The sequence below is a fragment of the Indicator indicator genome, chromosome 11, assembly GCF_027791375.1.
Source record: "Indicator indicator isolate 239-I01 chromosome 11, UM_Iind_1.1, whole genome shotgun sequence".
Lineage (NCBI taxonomy): Eukaryota > Metazoa > Chordata > Aves > Piciformes > Indicatoridae > Indicator > Indicator indicator.
The window spans coordinates 25,017,146-25,033,185 of NC_072020.1; the positions used below are offsets into that span (position 1 = coordinate 25,017,146).

The window sequence follows — 16,040 nt, forward strand, 5'->3', positions numbered from 1 at the left end:
CAGCCCCACACCTGGCATCAAATCCAGGCACTTGCTTTCTAGGTGAGGGGTTCCTATGTTTAAAACCTTAAATGTGATGATAGTTTCTTCTGAAAATAACTGTTAACCATCTGTTTTAACAAAAACTGAGATGTGATGAGGAGGTGTTCTTGCTCCCATTGAGACGAATAAGAAAAAAAGTGTTGCCTTCAGTGAAGGAAATACTGCATACAGCTGTGAATCTCGGGACTGGGACACTGAAGTACTTCAGCTTGATGCTCTGTCTCTTCTAAAAATCTGTAAATTCAGATTCGTCATGACAGCAGAAGCCAAAGCTTTTCATTAATTTTCTGGAACAGAGAACACAGCTGTGAATGAGTGTTATTCAGGCTTAATGCTGATTCTGTAATAAAAAGTCTGGGTAACGCTGATGAGGTAAGAAAGTACTAAAAAAAGTAATAAGTCTGACACGTAGTAGTTTGAATGTAAGTGAACATGTGGTGTCCCAGTGCGAAGGAGACAAGGATGCCTAATAATGCCTTTTTTGAGGTTCTTTCAGGGCATCACAACAATCATGTAATGTAATCTGAATCCTGTGGGGAAGGCAAAGAAGGGCAACTGAGATTAGGCTGAGTCCTAAATTTGTTACTTGAGAATAACTTCCGTTAAGCAACTGATAATCCGAGACCCAGCTTTGGGATAATGGCATTTGCATGGATGGGAAAACAAGTAAGAGTTCATTTTTCATAAACACTAAAACACTGAAGGCATCAGTGGAAGCAAATAACATGAATTTTTAATATGTGTGGGTAGGGAAGCAGGAAAACTGTTATTTTTTAAGGTTGTGCAGAAAATCTAACTTGTTTACCTGATTTCTTCAGAGAAAAAAACAAAGCAAAACAAAAGAAGACAACCATAAACACTCCTTTAAGACAATCCAAAACAAGAAACTGTCACTTTTGCCAAAACAAAAATCCACACACATTGTGGGGAAGAGGTGGGGACTCAATGAGCAAAAGGTGATGCTCAGCCTCCCTAAAATCAATAATAAATTTGACTAGCTTTGACCTTCAGGTTATTTAGAAATGAGGAATGAAAACACTTCTTTTAATAGCATGCCTTAGTTCACATTCACCAGCATATCTTTACTCTTAGCTGAGGTATGACTTTGCAGGTAACTTTCACTAGCCTGAATATTTTGCTGGACTCTTTCAGATGCCCCCTCACCTCTGTTTATCAGCATGGTTTTCCAAAGTAAAATTCCTCTGATTTAAGTAATGATGAGACCTAAGGTGGCACTCTGATATAATGGGTCTGAGTAGCTCACTGTGCATGGTGCCCAGGTCTAGAGAACCGCAGGTGGGCTGCCCCTAGGGGGCTGCTGAGGGCAGCAGGGACCGAAATTAACACAAATATCTAAACGGCAAGAACCAGGAGGATGAAGCCAGACTCTTCTCAGTGGTGTCCAGTTGACAGGACAAGGGGCAGTGGACGCAAACTGGAACGAAGCAGGTTCCACACAAACATAAAGAATTCTTTACTTTGTGGGTGGCAGAGCACTGGCACAGGCTGCCCAGAGAGGTTGTGGAGGTTGAATGCAAAACCTGCCCAGCCTTGTTCCTGAGTGATCTGGGTGAACCTTCCCTAGCCCTAGATGATCTTCTGAGGTCCATTCCAACCCTCACCATCCTGCGATTCTTTGAAACCTCTCTGCGGACCGCTCTTCCCTGGCTGCTCCTGGCCGGCTACCGCACCAACCTTCACCTGAAACCCGAGCCGAGAGAGAGGGAGGGGAGGGAGACGGTGCCCGCCGCTATAAAGCCACGGCCGGGACGCGGATGGCCGGCGCGCCCCGCAAGGACCGGAGCGGGCCGGACTGACGAGACCGTGTCGGGCTGGGGACGGGGACAGGGACACCGAGCCGTGCCCGCCAGGGCGGCCGTGCGGGGCTGTGGGCACCCACGCGTATGGGCACAGCACGGGGTGTGAAGGTAAGCTGAAATAACACGAGGGGGGAAACACTCAGAAATCCGTTAGAAAGGATGGTTTAAACAAAAAAATAAAGTAGAAAATTATATCAGGCTGATTATATTCTTTTAGTCAAGCTCATTACTCTTTTAGCCTGTTTCAGGGTCGTGTACTGTGTTTTGTCTTTTTTTCTTCTTCAAACCTGTCAGTCTTAGGAGGAAAAGCCTGGGGAAAAGTGGAGCATCAGTTACATACCACCTCTAAATCTGGTTTAGTTGATATATGGCATAATGCCTACGTATGTTTAGTCTTTATGGTTATAATCATGATGGTGCTAGGATGTGTTTAAGAAGTTTTAGTCAAAGTTGAGATAATGAGGGAAAGCCTCTCTTCTGTAGTAGATAATCCACAGTAATTTGTATGTGAATGATTTGGGGATTTGGCATAAAAGACTACAAAAACAGACTAGTGAGTGAGGTTTCATTTGTATTAGTTTGCACTGTCCTTAATATTAAAAGTAGTTCTTGATCACACATTTTTGTTTGGTTGGTTTTTTTAATAAGACATTGTTGAGATTAAAATGTCATGGAAAAACACACAAATATTTTAACGTCAACGTCAATTCAAATATTTGTAAATATTTTGTTGTCTTTTTTTTTTTAACACAGGTTTTGATTAATGTGACTTTATCTCATAAACATACAACAAAGAAGAACAATGAAGGACTGTTACATAAATGCCATAGAAAAGGAGCCCTCTGATGCTGGTAAGCCACAGGCAAGAAAGCCCAGTGTATATTTGAGGAAAGTATTCCACAATTCCAAATCTGAAGTGCATTATAAGTTTTTCCTGTTTGCCATAGGAGTTTCAGAGGAGATAAGATGATTTTCCAGTGAACTAAAACCACCACCTAGAAAACATTTATGCATGAATCATAGAATCATAGAATTGTTAGGGTTGGAAGGGACCTCAAGGATCATCTAGTTCCAACCCCCTGCCATGGGCAGGGACACCTCAATCATTCTACTAAGTTCAACAAAAACCATTTACACGGGCAAAGCTATCTAGGTGTGTCCTAGCCTCGGCATGAAAATGCTCCAAGATAAGCTCAGTAAGGTGGAAGAATATTATAGTTGTCTTAACTATTACATTAAAAACAGTATGTGGAAAATTCTACTCACAGTGAGTCAGTGGCTAAAGTTAAGGTAAATGTAAATTGGGGGTGGCTGGTGTGTGAAACACTCTTCCTCCCATGAGACTCATATCTGCTTCCCTTCTGTGGTTGCTTATCAGCTTCTTTATCCATTTATGATGTCCCATTTTATGCATTTAGAATCATAAACTTTATGGGGTAGCATTGCTCTTTTGTGTAGAATTCTGAAGCTCCTGTCACAAAGGAAGTGAGATGTGTCAACTATCGTAACAAAAAATAATGAAGATGGTTACTGCTGGCAAAGACATGACTTTTCTTAACTGTCCCATGTTACCTACAGCAATTATAATGTTCACTATAAGCAATTGCATTTATTTAAATGGGATTTTTCCTTGTTTGCATTCAGTTCTGTAGGTGTTTGCAGAATTAATTCTTTTAGTCTAATACTTTCTGTATAAAAGCATTTTAATTGTAAAAATGAAGCTTGTTTATATCTCAGAAATGGAGTTGGAAACTTTTCTTTTCCCCTAGCACAGTGGAGATGAACTGAAATGAAAGGAAGTTTGGAGAGAAATTCACCAGGCTGTTCCAAGAACATGAGGAAATAACTGGACTTTAAGCCTTAAATGAAAAAGAATCAGCAGAGAAAGTTGCAAGAAACTAGTGAAAAAGATGGGTGGTTATGTTAAAAACAAATCTTCTTTTTATTTCACAGAATCTGCAAGCAACACTTATGATAACCCTTCTTTCCAACATGATGAAAAGCTTGAACAAAGCAACCGGTTAAAGCCCAATAAAAAAACGTAGGTATTCTTTGAAGTTAATGTATTAGTCACTGGTGTACTGGATGGGTGGAGAGTCTGGTATGGCTTTGCTAGAAAAAAAGTTAATCTCGATTAATCTTTTGGGTTTTTCCTCCAGGAAGGAAAATGCAAAGCAAGAGAAACGGGTTGTTGGCGTTTTTGAGCTGGTTAGTGCCTAGTTTTTGATGGTCTGCTTTATTTTCTTTTCTTTACCATTGTGAGATGTTTATGAATTGCAGTTAATAGGCAATCAAAAACAAGAGAAGCCTGAGACTTACTGATAGTAAGTCTCTTTAAAATTTAGCTGGTTAGATCAGATTATTCCCTTAGTGTATTGTGAGCACTGACAGCAGTTCAACCTCAGTGCTGCTGGAGGATGAAGCTCACCCTTGCTGAGGCTGATCCAGTACAAATGTTTTCAACTGGTAGTATAGCCCAACTGCTGGTCAATAACTTACTCTTCTTTACATTTCAAAGGCATTATCTTATGAGGAAAGTGCCTTATGAGGAAAGGCTGAGAGCTGTGGGGCTTTTTATTCTGAAGAAGAGAAGACTGAGAGGGGATTTAATAAATGTTCATAAATATCTGAGGGCTGGGTGTCAAGAAGGAGGGGACAGGCTCCTCTCATTTGTGCCCTGTGATAGGACAAGGGGCAATGGATGTAAACTACAGCATAGGAAGTTCTATCTCAACACAAGAAAAAGCTTCTTTACTGTAAGGGTTACAGAGCACTGGAACAGGCTGCCCAGAGAGGTTGTGGAGTCTCCTTCTCTGGAGACTTTCAACACCCATCTGAATGCATTCCTGTGAGACCTGTGATAGAATCTATGGTCCTGCTCTGGCAGAGGGGTTGGACTCAATGATCTCTGGAGGTCGCTTCCAACCCCTAACATCCTCTGATCCTGGTAAACATGTAACTTGCTGGAACACAAAATGCAATATATTGTACAGAGAAGATCATCACTTAGAAAACATGTAGTACATACGCAGGGTTTTTTACTGCTGAGCTGGGGAAGAATAATTTGTCCTGCCAATATTCCTTTAGCAGCTTTACTGAGTACTGATTTATAGATGTATGGGACCTAATACAATGTTCTTATGTCCTGAGTTTACCTTCACTTGCTGTTATTGCTACTTAGAATATGAGGGTAGAAACAAAGCATGTTCTGTAAATGTACTGTACTTTAACAAATATATGAACTGTCAGGCATAAATTCTTTTTTTTTTCCTTTTTTTTTTTTTTTGGTAATGCACAGTTTTCCTATGCTGATTGGGTGGACATCCTTTTGATGGTAATTGGTTTGCTGGCAGCTGCTGCAAATGGTACTGGATTGCCACTTATGATCATTGTCTTCGGAGAGATGACAAACAGCTTTGTGTTAAGTGGCGTGAAATCTAATGTGTCGGAAGGTAAAAACCTACAACTGGACTTTTCTACATACCAGTTATGTTTTGCTACAGGGGCTAAGATTTTATTTCCCCCAGACTATGCATACTGGTGCACAAGTATATAATGAGCAAAATTTGTCCTGCTGCAAATGACCCAATCCTTTTAATCAATATTTAATGGCTAGACCAGGACAAAAGCAATGTGTTGGGTGGTTTTTTTATGAATGAACCTCGACCTTCAGGGAGATAGTCTGTGTCACCAGTGTTCAGGCACTAATTACTACAAGTACCTTAAAAATAAATGTGTATTTGCCAAATGGTTTTGTGTTTTTTCAACCCCCACCTGCAAACTACAGCACGTTCCCAAAATCATGACCCTAGCTTTCCATATGACTTTCACAAATATTACTGCTGCTTCTTTTTTTTATTCCCCACAGAGACTTCAGTAAATAGTATTAGCTGTTCATCAAATTCAACCATAGATATACAAGGTGAAATGACAAAGTAAGAGTCTTTGTAGTTATTCTGCTAAAAGGGAATTTGGGATTTAAATATTTTTTACTGTGTTATCCCACTGAGCAGGGTTTGTCTTCTCAAAAAGGTTTCTGAATAATTGATCACAGGCACTAATATCTACTTTGGTGGGATAAATGGAAGCTAATTGCTGCTTTGTGTGTCTAACATCTCTCACAAGTTACAGTGGGGTCATATGGCCTTTTGTTCCCTCATCACAGGTTTGCTTACTACTATGTGGCAATTGGCTTTGCTGTCCTGATCCTGAGCACCATCCAAGTATGGACATTTTTGATTGCTGCTACCAGGCAGGCAGCAAGGATCCGGCAGAAGTTCTTTTTCGCAGTGCTCCATCAGGAGATGTCTTGGTTTGATACTACCCAGATAGGAACACTGAACACCAGATTGACAGAGTGAGGACTCTATTCCATTTTTACCCCCTTAAGTGTGACATTTAAACTCCACTATTTATTCTGTATGGGAAAGCCTACAGAGAGCTTTTTCAAACAAACAAACAAAATCCCACCACCATAAACTAACACACACACATGGCCTCCCTATGCTGCCCCTCCCCCCCCAAAAAAAAAGAGGAAAAAAAAACCCCCAAAACAACAAAGAAGACCAGTAAACAAGCCAATTCAGTCCTAAACTGTAGAAATATTACAGCTCTGAGGGAGAAATTCAAATTCATTATAATTTTCGGCTTTATTTGTGCAGTTTCCATGAGGCATGCACTGGAAGGTTTTTTTGCTGTGAAATGCCTGATGTTGCCCTTCTTATGTCTGTGAAGTATGTGGCAGAGGCTTGATAAACAGCTCTGCTATCTCCAACTAGTTTACAAACACTGAAAGCTCTAACACTTTATTGTATGGAAATGAACTTGCATTTACATTCTGCCAGATTTCAGGCTGGATTCCATCTAAGAAGAGTCTTTGAAGCTTTTTTCTTAAATAGGCTTAGAGATGGAGATTGTATGTTGCAAGATGCAAGGGTGCTAGATTCATGAACAGAGAAATGGGGTGGGTTTTATTGGATTTTAAGGTAGCTTTGGACAGAGCTGTATCCTGCACAATGTAAGAAACCACTTTTAGATCTAATACCTGCATTTGCTGGGAAGAGAAAATGGGGAAGAAAATATTTATGGAAGACAGAGGTTCTTCCAAACCATGACTGTTCTGACAGAACTGTGATCTGAGCCTGTAGCCAAAATGAAGAATGTAAAATGCATCATAGAGCTGAACAGAAAGAATCATTTGGCCATGGGAGAGGAGGGGGCTGTTTGGCTGCCCACTTGCTTTGCTCAGTAAGGAAACTAGGTCATCTGTGACCTAGTGACAGGACATAGAAACAGCAAATGATGGAAAATACAGAAAATGAGTCCTAAAAATTAGGAGGTTTCTGCTGTGTTTTGGCCACACAAAAGACTAATGGCACCGTTCAGTAGCTGTGGTTAGAAATTTCACTGTGCCAGTTAGAAAATGGCAAAGCTTCTAACATTAGGCCACACAACATGGGACTGAGTGGGAGGGAGTCAGAATGAAAGACTTTCAAAGTTAACAAATATTTTTTTTATTGTTTAAAGTGACATCAATACCATCCACCAAGGCATCGGAGACAAGATCTGTATCTTCGTACAGTTTTTTGCCACATTTGTGGCAGGAGTTATTATAGGATTCATCCACGGGTGGAAGCTGACACTCGTGGTTTTGTCAGTCAGCCCTCTGCTTGCTGCATCAGCAGCAGTTTGGTCAAGTGTAAGTGTGTGGGGATTAACAAACAAAGCAAACCAGGAAAACATTACTATGCTTATGGACACCAAAAGGGGAGAGAACGGGAGAAACTAGTGTGGTTTCCAAGTTGGCAGGTTGGCCCCATGTTTACTTCATGATTTATGCTCCTCCTGTAGATTTTCTCTGGGTTCCCAAGCACACAGTTGCAAGTCGTATTCTTTCTGTCTATGCACTCTGTCCTCATGCCCTATGGGAGAGAGTAACCTCCATCAGAGCATCTTCCTTGCACAGCGTTTCCTCATGCAGAGTTCTGGGAAGCCCAGCCACACAGTTGTGACCCTCACTCTTGCCTCAACACAAATGCTTTTCAGGCTTTTTCCATCTGCACTTATGCAATAGCACACCTCTTGCAAACTTTTTACTAAGTTTTGTGCTGTGTACAGAGTAGACCCTAGGAGATAGATATAGATATAGATATAGATATAGATATACATATATCTCGATATATATCGATATATAGAGATATATATATATAGATATATATGGATGGATGGATAGATGTACAGCTGCTGCCCACTGAGTGATAGAAATTAGTGAAATATCTGGAGAGGTTGGCTTTTCCCTTCTGATCCATTGTAGTCACATTAATGGCTATGGCTTGTATTCCTGAGTGGTTACTTATAATACTTGAGGGTTTGTTTGTTTTTTTTTTCCTACTTGAAGCATTTCAAATAAGCTATGAAGAAGAACATTAGAAGATGTAAAGTAACTACCTTGTTTATTTCAATGTCTACTGGTGCTCTAGTTTCTGAACACCTCTGACACTCTCCAGAACAGCTATGACACACCTCCTTGACCCCTTCCCCCCCCATACAGACCCACCACAGTGTGGTTCATAGGCTGTACTTGGATTCAGTCATGAAGTTCATCTGACACTTGTGTATTTTTTCACTGTAGTGAGGACACAATGAAAGAATGAGCTGGATTTTGGGGAGATTCAGGGCTCAGAGAGGTGCTGACTCCTTCTCTCCTAAAACTCATTTTAAGCCTTGAATCTTGATTATTCTTATTCACCAATACAGTGTGCCCACCCTTTCAACACACTGCAATAACATCTGGTTTTCAACTTTCCAGCTTCTGGCATCCCTTACAGCTAAAGAGCTGTCTGCTTATGCCAAAGCAGGAGCTGTGGCAGAAGAAATTTTGACAGCAATCAGGACTGTTGTGGCTTTCAATGGACAGCAGAAGGCATTAGCAAAGTAAGATTTTTGACATATTTATTATTTAGAATACAGAAAAAAGAGTTTGGCTGTGGGTTGGATTTGTGGTTTGTGGGGCTTCAAGATTCCTCTCAGTGTCATTTTATTCTTCTATAAGTGGACAGCTCACCTGAAAATTCAGATATGTAAATAGACTTAGTGAATACAGACTACTTGATGTAAGAACTGAAGCACAGAGTCAAATTACTCCTCTGATTGAGATCTGGAGCTGAATTTAAAGTGAAAGTGATGGGAAGCTTATCTTTACCTTGTAGTTAAATGTAGCAAAGCATGTGATTAATTGCTTAACTTCCAGAACTTGTGTACTGATGTTTTGATCTTTGATTAGTAAGCTTATATCTATGCTTCAGTGGATAACAGCCTTAAGTGAGATTGCATCACTGGCTTTTATTACCTCAGTGATTTGCAAATAACACTTGTAGCTGACCTAACCTAGTGTTGGCCCTAATCACCCGTAAAAGATGAGGTGAATATGTCTGGCCACAAATTCGTTCACACATGTATCAGGTAACTGAACAAGCATAAACAATAACATTCTGTATATTAGTGATTCTTATTATCACCAATGCCGTGTAGTTGGGAAAGGCAAACCAGAAGAACTGATCCATAGGATCTGGTTTGTTCATGTCTGCAGTTTGCCCTGGTCTTGTGCAAAATTTCTAAGGGGGTGGTAGCCTCAGGGTCCTACAGCTTGCTCCTGCATTTGTCTGCTTCCAAGGGCTGAGCTCTGACAATCTTGTAGTTGCAATATTAAGATGCTTTCTGCTTACACAGTAAAGGAAAAAGGAAAACAAGATGACCTAGATCAGCTGTCCCACTCCTCCCCATCTTCTTGATTTCTGCAGTTACCAGTGTCTGAAAATCCATTGCTAGGAGATAATTCAAACTACTTTTTTTTTATTTTTCTTAAGGTATAGAGACAAAAAAAAAATGGTATCCAGGTAACCCCATGCCAGTAAATCTTTTCTAACATAGTTCACCAGTTAGCTTCTTCCATAATTTCACCCCCATTTAATGCATAAAAAACCCACCCACACAACGATGGAACTTTCCTAGGAACATCTCTTGTCTTTGATAGGTACTGTTGATAAAACTCTTTCAAGGTTTCCCTTCAGGAGTAATGCAAGCAAATGGCTCAGGAGTGTCATAGTGTCTTCCATCATGATAACATAGTCACACTACTCAGTTGTTTTCTAAATGTGTCTTCCATAGTTGAATGACAAAGTTGTCAGCATATGTCAGAGCAGATTTATTCAAAGGAATGATATGGCTACTAGTCCTCTGTCAAAAAAAAAAATGTATCCTTTTTGAGAGACTTTCAATCATTTTACAGTAGAAATCCTTTCAATTAAAAAACAGGACACAGGGAAATATCAATCAGACATGCATGTGGTACCCATCAAATCAGTGGTTTCCTTATCCACTTTCAGATATGATGCTAACTTGGAGATGGCTAGAAGTGTTGGACTAAAAAAATCCATTGCTACTAACACATCTCTAGGTGTTTCACAATTCTTTATCTTTGGATCCTATGCTCTTGCATTTTGGTATGGAACCAAGCTCACTGCTGAGGATGAGAATTACAACATCGGCCGTGTGTTAATTGTAAGTACAGCAACACAGCTTTGAAAAATGCTCTCTAACTTCATGAAAACACTTGTCAGTGGTGCATATAATTATCTCTATTTTCTGTCTCCTGTTTATTTCTATTTTCTATTTTAACAGTTTGCTAAATTAGCTGTTAAAAAGTCACTTGATATAAAAAAATCACTTGGTATAAAAGACCTTGGAAGAACACATTCATTTTACCAAGCTCTTGGTATAATGAGTTAGAACAGGGCACCTTGACTTTAATCACTGTAGATGTAAGAGCACTTGCACTTCCTTCATTTGTCTTGGATCCTGTTGTAGGGCAGGATGAATAACCTAATGCTTAATAACACTAAGCTAATGCTTAGTGACTGCCAAAAAGAGTCTAGCTAGATACTAGGGTGAAGTCCTCAACATCTTATTTAGCCACAATGTCTTCTGTGCATTCTGCTGTTTACTTGCAAATGCTTACCATACATTACCAATATGTCTAGGCTGACAATGCTTTGAGATATTTAACTGTCATCTTGCCATCAAAAGTTTGACCACATGTTTAAATTTCACACTTAAGTGACTTCTGATGAGCTGTTCTCTGTATGGTTCCTCACAGCATATAAAGTTTATTATGCATTGGTCCCACAGGTGAGATTTCAGTTAAAAAAAATGGACTAAATTTTGCAAGCTTCTTAAGTTTTGGAGCATCTGGAAAGCAACAGAAAAAGATTTGTTCTATTTGTGAATGATAGAAAATGCAAGAACACAAAAAAGAAAAGTCATTTGTGCCACAAGAGCACCTGTCAGTAGTTATCATTCACTTGTAGGGAAATGGGGAGTGGACAGGAGCAACTGTGAAATGCACCTTTCACTTCTGTATTTAATTTTCCTGGAAGGGATGCTCTGGAAAAACTTGGTCATCTAACAGGCAGACAGTGGTGGCTTTGTAACCAGTTTGCCAAGATGCTTTTCTCCATCTCTGACAGGTGTTCTTCTCTGTTCTCGTTGGAGCCTTCTCCCTAGGCCAGGCAGCTCCCAACCTGGAGAGCGTGGCTAATGCACGTGGAGCTGCCTATGAAGTGTATCAGGTCATCAATAAGGTAAGTCTCTAAGTAGAAAAGAGGTCTTTCAGCCACACTCATTTTTTTTTTCTTCTCTTCTCAAGAGATGTAACAAAAACACTCAAAAGAGCCTAAACTCCGTACACACCTGCTACTGAAATCCAGAATGTTTCCATTTTCATTAAGAAAACTGCTTCTTCATGTGTCACAATGCATGTTGGGAGACCTGGCATGAGTATCTGAGATTTAGGAAGTCTTTAATTGATATTAGACTTGCAACTCCATAGTGGTAAGGCAGTATTATTTTAAACATGCATGCATACATAATTTCAACTGAGCTGAATTTCTTTTTTTTTTGGAGGGGGGGGTGTTTGTTGGGGTTTTTTTGGGGAGAAGGGTAAATTGGTAAGGAAGAGATTGACAGTGCAGTTGAAAGCTAGAGTGATATAAAACTGCAGTGCTGGTGTTACTATGAAAAAAAGGTTTCCACATTGTTATTACCCTGGTCTTCCTGTGTTATGCAGCAGTTAGATATCTGTGTATATAAAATATTTTAAACAAATAGCACTACATAGTTCATGTGAGTATAAAATTCTCCCATGTGGATTACTGAGGGCCATGTTTTGGCTGCAAGGTGGTAGAGATAAATTCTGCTATTACAGATTATCTGCTGTGGATTTTGTTGTGTTTCGAAATACATTATACTTGTCAAAGTAGAATTCACAATTCTCTTGCATCATGTGAGTAAAATGCAGCAGCTCTGCCATGGTGTGCTGCAGTGTAAAGCAGCAGCAGAGAAAGTGAAGGAGAGAACAATGTATCCAGCTGAAAAAAAAACAGTTCCAAAAGCATAATAACCAGTGATCATATTATTAAATTCTTTCCAGAAACGACTCATAGATAGCAGTTCTAAGGAAGGCTACAAACCAGACAGACTTATAGGAGAAATTGAATTCAGAAACATCCATTTCAGTTACCCATCCAGACCTGATGTTAAAGTAAGTGTTCATTTTATATTAGTCTACTGTATGGAAATTCTGTATCCTATGTCATTATTATTTGTCTAATCTTATTCTTGAATGCAAGAGGCATTCTTATCTTGGGAGATGGGATGTTGAGTTTTTTGCCCAATAGTGCACAAAGACAAAGCTGTAGATTTGCTGCCACTGGCTACCTGCTCACCATTCTCCTCTGCTGGAGAAAATTAAGAAGGATATGTTGCTCCTAATCTGAATTTCTGTGTATAAGAGCTCTGATAAACCACATAAGACTTTTCCAGACCTTAAATAGTTGAACCAGGAAGCTGCTCTGTACCCTGGTTGTTCTGAGCTACTGTGGTACCCCATGTGAAAAATGACCTGTGGGATTGGCTTTACAACAATATGCCATCCAATAGATTGAAACATATCACCCTAAACATACATTTGGAAGTCAAAAGTCATTTGGGGAAGATGTTAAAATTGCTGTTTCAATAAACTCTTTGTTAGTTAAACTTTCCTTAGCACCTTTATTGCGCAGTGTTGTGCACATCACTTCATACTGATTACTTTTGTGGTAGTAGAGCTGGTTTGACCTCTTGACTGTATTCAACAGCTTATGATCTTTTGAAGGCCTTGAAAAAGGTAAAAGAAAAAAGGGATTTTCTCCTGTTGTTATTTGAAGAAAAAGGTAGAATTAGATTTCAAGTGTCAACAGTTAGTAGCCGGACATGCCAATTAATTGGTGAGAATGGGAAAGTTCATTTTACTGTGGCTGTTTCTTGAGATGGCTTTTTCAACTCAGTTACCTGAGGTCATTCATCAAATCTGTTTCCAGGACACAGAGGATGCTGAAGGACAGACCTAGAGCTAGGCTTTCTGACTAACTGAAGTCAATGCTATGCATCTCCTTTTACTCTTGGCTCAGAAATCAGAAGTGACAGAGGAGGCTTCTCATCCTTCTTCCTAAAAATACCATTCAAGCTGATGAGCTATGCCATGGGTCTGCTTGCCAAATGGGAGCAAAATATGAAATGTTTTGTCATCCTTTCCAAATATGCTAAGTCACTAGTTCTCCCTATTAAGAATATCAGTAATACTTAGTAAAGCCAAAAGGAAATAAGCAAAAATGTGTAGAAGTTATCCACAATCTCTCAAGAAATTGATGCAACACAGTATAATTTCCCCTGTCTAGGCTAAACAAAATCAGAGATCAAAGGAGTCTGTTTGTTGTCAGTTTTTATCTTGACAACACCTTGCCTGATAAAAGTAGACTCTTAGGTGGTTGTGACAATTTAAATCTGGAGAAATTATCCTGCTTGATAATGCAGGCTCCAGGATATCCAGTTCTTGGAGATACAAACTGCTGGATGCAATGCAGGGAGAGGAGAGCAATATTGCAACTATTTTAGTAACTCATTGCAAAAACATGTGTAGGCAAAATTGTAAATCAGCCTGGTATAAACAAGAGGAGTTCCCATAGCAGACAAATATTTTGGCAGCTACACAGCATTACTTGTATATGACATGGACATCTTTTGAGGTAAAACGTTCCTAAACTTGAAGGTGGCAACAGAGCATTAATCTGTAACTACTCCCCAGGCTGCTGAAGCTGTTAACAATTAAAAGTGGGATTTATTAAGGGCTTTCCATAGTTACCTTATCAAAACATCCTTTTATATTCTAAAACTAGAAGAAAGCAGGCTTTTATTTCTCAGCAATGATGTTTAGCACCTTAGAAGTATTTTTCTGTGAGATCCATAACTAAGTGTTATGCCATTGTCTAAGCATTGGAAAACAGAGGACATCAGGAGCACCTAATACCCCAAGGCTGCTACCAGATCATGCAAATTGGAGAAAATGAGCTACCAAGTTTAAAGTGCTGTGCCTGTGTCTATATTAGTTGAGTGTGCTGGGGAATTTTCCCAGGCACTGGAATGCAATGGTCTATGCAAGGGAACTCTTAAAATGTTTCTTGGCATGAACTTGGCCTGTTCCAGTTCTCAATCTTCTCAAATAATTCCCAGGCTCGGTTTGGTAATCAGAAGGATCCAGAGACCATTCCCCAAAGGCAGGTTGCATGTAGCCATCCTGTTTTGAAGGCTAATAGACTTCACAAGCATAGATGTAGGTAGGCTCTTTCATACCAGTGCCCCAGAATATTCCCAGGTACAATTAGCTTACTAATGTTGCTATACCTTCAGACTGTGCCTGTTACTATTGCATTGATTGTTGTTACAGTCACCTTGATAGACTTGTTAAAATAAGGTATATAATTATTTTTTTATTCTCCAGATCCTCAAAGGTTTAAACTTGAAAGTTCAAACTGGGAAGACCATTGCTTTAGTTGGTGCCAGTGGCTGTGGAAAAAGCACTACTGTTCAGCTGCTGCAAAGATTCTACGATCCTCTCCAGGGGGAAGTGAGTGCCTGCAAGTGAACCATAAAAACTGAGAGCTGTTAGGATAAACTTGAGTTTCTCATATTGACTGAACCTTGATCTTTTTTTTTTTATTATTTTAACATAAGTGTGTACAGTTCAGCATTTTCACAGTTTAAACTTCAAGTCACTATCTTAGTCTGCTGGCTTGACTTCATTATTCTTCTCCTTCTTGTAGTACTACACCAGAAGTAGTAAATACCAAAATATCTTTGAATAGATGGAAGACATAAATTTAAAAGCCGATTGTTCATGAAAATAATTACAAGATTCTGTAACTTTTTCAAACAAATACACTCTGCTGTATTTTGATTTTCTTTTTTATTGAATGTAATCTAAAACCTGAAGAGAGTTTTCCTGTTTCAAATAGTTGTTTTCTTGGCTCATTTTTCTCTATCTGCTAACCCACAGCAAAAGCTTCCTTTATTATATATTGCATGTCTCCTCTACCACTAAACACTAGATGTGGCCAGTAAATGGCAAATGCTTTTCATAAGAAACTTTCAAAGGAAAAAAGAGAAAAATGAAGAATATATTTTTAAGGAAAATTTACATGTCACACTTAGTATTTGAAGAATGTTACTTAGCAGTTGTTACTTCTAGCTGCAGCTAGGTAAGCATTGCAAATAATAAACACTGGACCATCACTACATAATGTATGAAGGCATCTATCTACTAGCACTTGTTTCTTAAACTTCATGTTTATGTGGCTGTTCATTCCTGCTCCCATGCCTCAGTTTGCTGCTCCTAATGTCAGTGTTCATAGGACCACATTACAAATTATCTAGGTTAAAAATAACTTTCCTTTCCTTTAGAGCAGATCTCAGGAAGATGCTCTTCAGTACAAGGGTAGTGGGACTCTGGGATACGTTGCCCAGAGAGGATGTGGATGCCTCTTCCCTCGGGGTGTCCAAGGCCAGGTTGCTTGAGGTCTTGAGCAGCTGAGTCTAGTTGAGAGGCTTCCCTACTCACAGTGGAGAGGTTGGAGTAGATGATCTCTGAGGTTCCTTCCAGCCTAAGCTATTCCATGATTCTTTCTTTGTTCTGGTGTAAAGCACAGCCACAGAGGCAATTGTATAACCACAACTGTGAGGGAAGCAAACTGGTACAGGGGCATGAGAACAGCGTAAAAAATATGCAGGGAAACTGGAAAACCCTTAAGC

General features: G+C 39.5%; 1 protein-coding gene across 1 annotated transcript in view; it reads left to right on the top strand.

Annotated features, from left to right (window-relative positions):
* Positions 1–2,664: 2,664 nt before the first annotated feature.
* Positions 2,665–16,040, top strand: part of ABCB5 (ATP binding cassette subfamily B member 5) — a 35,510-nt gene continuing 22,134 nt past the window's right edge. The window contains exons 1-12 of the mRNA XM_054384826.1: positions 2,665–2,713; positions 3,816–3,903; positions 4,022–4,070; positions 5,161–5,314; positions 5,731–5,797; positions 6,028–6,219; positions 7,389–7,560; positions 8,671–8,795; positions 10,247–10,421; positions 11,387–11,500; positions 12,349–12,459; positions 14,734–14,859. Of these exons, the coding sequence (XP_054240801.1) occupies positions 2,665–2,713; positions 3,816–3,903; positions 4,022–4,070; positions 5,161–5,314; positions 5,731–5,797; positions 6,028–6,219; positions 7,389–7,560; positions 8,671–8,795; positions 10,247–10,421; positions 11,387–11,500; positions 12,349–12,459; positions 14,734–14,859 (1,422 nt within the window). The remainder of the gene's footprint in view (positions 2,714–3,815; positions 3,904–4,021; positions 4,071–5,160; positions 5,315–5,730; positions 5,798–6,027; positions 6,220–7,388; positions 7,561–8,670; positions 8,796–10,246; positions 10,422–11,386; positions 11,501–12,348; positions 12,460–14,733; positions 14,860–16,040) is intronic.